At 38.0% G+C, this 4,153-nt stretch overlaps 1 protein-coding gene across 1 annotated transcript; it reads left to right on the plus strand.

Moving 5' to 3' along the window:
- The first annotated feature begins 304 nt into the window (after nucleotides 1-304).
- LOC130232596 (macrophage mannose receptor 1-like) lies at nucleotides 305-2,581 on the plus strand. The gene is made up of 4 exons (XM_056462574.1): nucleotides 305-341; nucleotides 434-784; nucleotides 1,125-1,475; nucleotides 1,632-2,581. The coding sequence occupies exons 1-4, from the start codon at nucleotides 305-307 to the stop codon at nucleotides 1,991-1,993; spliced, it is 1,101 nt and encodes a 366-aa protein (XP_056318549.1). The 3' UTR covers nucleotides 1,994-2,581.
- Nucleotides 2,582-4,153: the final 1,572 nt, after the last annotated feature.

A 4,153-nucleotide genomic window follows, 5' to 3' on the forward strand; every position in this document is an offset into this window, starting at 1 on the left:
GCAAATACACCTGAATGAGGAAGAAAAATGAAAACGTCTTGTTTAGAGTAATAAACAAATGATGTGACGTGTTTATTGAAAGATAAGAGCAGATCTAGAATAATCACACAGTCTGAAACTGCAGACAGAAACACCAGACTGAGGACAGAAACACACCAGCTCTGAGGTAAGAACACACACATCTACATATTACATTAGATATTCTTCATTATTGTGTACTCTGCATTTGTGTGTCTGTTGAAATGTTTTTCTCTAAAATTAATCGGATTGTTTACATGGTTATCTCTGTGTTTCTTCCTCAGAAATGGCTCAAACTCTATATTTCCCTCTTCTCCTCATTGGTGAGTGTGTTTGTAGTTATATTTATTATTTATAGTTTCATTAGGTTTGACTCTGTTTTGAAAATAATTAAAGCAAAGTGTCTCTTCCACAGCTCTCTGCTCCATATCTAAATGTGTTCAGCGTCAGTATCACTTTATAAATGAGACGAAGGAATGGGCTGATGCTCAGAGTTACTGCAGAGAGAAATACACAGATCTGGCCACCATTGACAACATGAACGACATGATCCAGCTGAACAAGAGTGTGAATCTGAATGATGAAGTCTGGATTGGTCTTCGGGGTACAAATGATTATAAATGGCATTGGTCTTCAGGTGATCCTGTGCTCTTTCTGAACTGGGCATCTGGACAACCATACAGCGGTGATAATTGTGCTGTTATGAGTAATGGACAGTGGTTTGTTGGGGCATGTACTGCCACCTGGACTTTCATCTGCTACAACAGTGAGTACAAACATCTACAACAAGCTTTAACAAAAGATACTTTAAATAGAATTTTAAATGTGACATTAGTTAACATTATAAAATAAACTTTGCAAAACAAAAATCTAATATTTCAAGTCAAATCTGCTGTAATGTAGTGGCAAATATTTCTGACAAACCTGTTAACTAAACAGAAAAGGAGATGCTGAATTATAGTTTTACAGCCCATAATTTAAAAACGTAAAACAGTAAACATAGTATTATTGATAAAAAAAATTATTCTTAGAATTTAACTGCTGCTTCTGTTCACATCCAAAGCAGAATAAGAATAAACTGATAAAGTAAATTGTTTTTCTTAAAGTGAGCACTGGACTGGTGTTTGTCAATCAGAACATGACCTGGAGAGATGCTCAGAGTTACTGCAGACAGAATCACATTGATCTGGTCAGTGTGAGGAACCAGAATGAGAGTCAACAGCTGGAGGAGTTCATTAATGACAGTCAGACATTTGGATCTGAAGTCTGGATTGGTCTGTTCAGAGACATATGGCAGTGGTCAGATCAGAGCAACTCCTCATTCAGATACTGGAAAAGTGGTGCACCTCAAGCTCCAGATGATAAACACTGTGCAGCTGTTGAAAACAGTGTTCATGGACAATGGGGTGACTACTTGTGTAGTGGTAAATGGGAATTTCCTTTTGTGTGTCATGAAGGTGAGCAGATCCTCCAAACACACTCAATCCATCATCAGCTCCAGATCTCTTAAAGTTGACTCTACATGTCTGACATGACAAATTCCTCCACAGTGTTTGTTCTGCATGTTGTTTTTGATCAGTCTCTCTCTAGTTTCTGCTTTGTTTTGTGTCCAGATAAACTGATTGTGATCCAGCAGAATCTGTCGTGGTCTGAAGCTCTGAGATACTGCAGACAGCATCATGTGGATCTGGTCTCGGTTCAGTCAGTAGAGATTCAGCGTCATGTGACGAACGTGGTTAAACTGGCGTCTACTGAGGCGGTGTGGTTGGGTTTACGTCACTCCTGTGCTTTGGGCATCTGGTTCTGGGTGAGTGGACAGACCGTGTGCTATCAGAACTGGGCTCCAGGGAACGGCACATCAGAGGAGGACTGTGAGCCCACAGTGAGATCTGGAGCAGTTCAGTCTGGAGGAGATCAGAGCTGGATCAGCCGTCCTGAAACTGACCAACTCAACTTCATCTGCACAAACTACTGAGAGTGAAGAAGTAAGATGAGGAGTTTGTTCTGTTTTCATTTAAAATTAGATTGTGAAGTAACATTTTACATAATATTTTACATTTTACATTAATGCTGAGTTCACAGCAAGTGTGAAGCATTGCTTATCTTGCTCTGGATTAGAGTGGGATGTTTCTTGGCTCTTTTCTGCACGGGTTTAATTTTTTAACTTGTGCAAAAGAAGTGATAATCTTTGTATGTGATCTACCTGCATGGACACTTAATTTCATACTAGTTGTGAACTCAGCATTAGAGTACAGTAGTGATTGGTGGTTTTGAAGCACAGCTTTGTGGGGATTTGGCATCTTTGAGAAACTAATGGTTTTGAGCTCAAATCTAGTTGACAGAGTCATTATTTCATCAAATCAAGCTTTATGTTGTACCTCATGCAAAATGATTTCATTTTTCAATGGTTTGTCATTAGAGTGAACCTTCCATGAACCCTTGTCTATATAATTACTATATGACCTCTTCAGTTTTATACATTCTTATACATTTTAATGACACATTTGGAATGAAGAGTTGTGAAATATTTACTATCCTCTTGTGTTATGAATGTTTCACAGACACCAGCTGAAATAAACATGTAAAACAAGTAATCTGTTGTTTATACCGTTTTCTCATCTGAATTGAATATCATTTTGGTAACACTTTATTTTGATGCTTCATTTGAGTATTAGTAGACTGTCTGCTTAATATCTGCTGATACTGCTCCTTAAACGGACATTTAACTGACTTTAAGAAACTTTGCAAGTGCATGTCAGCTTACACCAACCCAAACCCTAACAGTCTACTTATAATCTAATGGAATTAGTTGGCATGTAGATGCAATGTAACTTAAATTTAACAGACGGACCTTCAAAATAAAGCGTGACCTCATAAATATATTTAATAATGAGGAAAACTGTTGCTCACTTCATGCAGATGCATTAAAGGGCGTTGATGAACATGCACAATTAAACATTTCTAAAATAAATACTGAAAATGTTTACAATTTAACAAGTACAAAAGGTAAACAACATTTTTAAAAACATTTCATACAGACGTTTCAAAACACTTTTCCTGTATACTTTTTTGCAATTATGTTAAAGCAGTGATGAATCATATTTAATAAGAACAATAACTGATTGTTCACTGTTTCAGTTTCCCGGCAGAGATGTAAATGTTGTCCATTCTGAAAGTCAAAACCTGCTGTGTACATAAGCAAATGAATAATGAAGTTGTGCACACATGGAAATGTATTTGAGTTTTATAAACATACTAACAAACACAGGAGTAAACAGCAGAAGTTTTTATTATTTTTTTAAAATTGGGTCAAAGTGTAGATAAATCTTAAAACAGAACCTGTTTTTTGTTTTATGTGAGAACCGCCAATCCATATATTTTGTGAAATGTTGATGTAATTAGCTGATATCTTGACCCTAGTCTGTCTGCTACATCACGGATTCCCAAACTTTTCAGTCTGCGACACCCAAAATAACAATCCTCATGACCTCCAACTTCCTTTGAGGTTTTTATAAATAGATAAACCTTGCACACACACACACACACACTAATGGCCCGTTTCCACAGAGTGGTACGGTTCGGTTTGGTATGCTTTTATGGCCGTGTCCACTGTCAAAAGGCCACCAAACCGTAACCGTACTGTACCACTTTTTCGGCACCCTTTCGAAAGGGTACCAAACACGAGAAAGTGTACCAAAAGGTGGAGCTAGATGCGCAGCTGAACGCTGTTGGTTTACAGAGATACGTCATTCGCTTACGCAACAAGCCAGAATGAAAACAAAAAACCTGCCATGTTTGAAATACACAGCCGACGAGCCGAGACATTACAGCGGAATTTTATATACATATAATAACGAGCCATGTTCGATCTGGGCTCAAACAAACCTTGTCGTCGTCTTGATGAACAGCCACAAAGCCAAAAAGAAGAGCAGATTTACCCTGTGCCCCGTAGTTTTTTACGAGCCAGTTTGAGGTGCGAGCGGTTTCGTTTTCTTTCTTGCGTTCGCCGTGCATCTGTATCTGAAATAACAAACTTCTTGAGCTGATGATAATAACCTGCACTTGATTATTGACGTGCTTTTGAAACCCGATCCTGTCAGACACTGACAAACGCGAGAGTGAAACCGGAAAAAAA

The sequence above is a fragment of the Danio aesculapii genome, chromosome 7 (genome assembly GCF_903798145.1).
Source record: "Danio aesculapii chromosome 7, fDanAes4.1, whole genome shotgun sequence".
NCBI classification, from domain to species: Eukaryota; Metazoa; Chordata; class Actinopteri; order Cypriniformes; family Danionidae; genus Danio; species Danio aesculapii.

What these genes read in the sequence shown, in the direction of transcription:
- LOC130232596 (XM_056462574.1), top strand. Translation starts at nt 305, where the DNA reads ATGGCTCAAACTCTATATTTCCCTCTTCTCCTCATTG. An exon ending in GACTTTCATCTGCTACAACA is followed by an intron (nt 785 to 1,124) that starts GTGAGTACAAAC and finishes TTTTTCTTAAAG; the next exon opens with TGAGCACTGGACTGGTGTTT. An exon ending in TCCTTTTGTGTGTCATGAAG is followed by an intron (nt 1,476 to 1,631) that starts GTGAGCAGATCC and finishes TTTTGTGTCCAG; the next exon opens with ATAAACTGATTGTGATCCAG.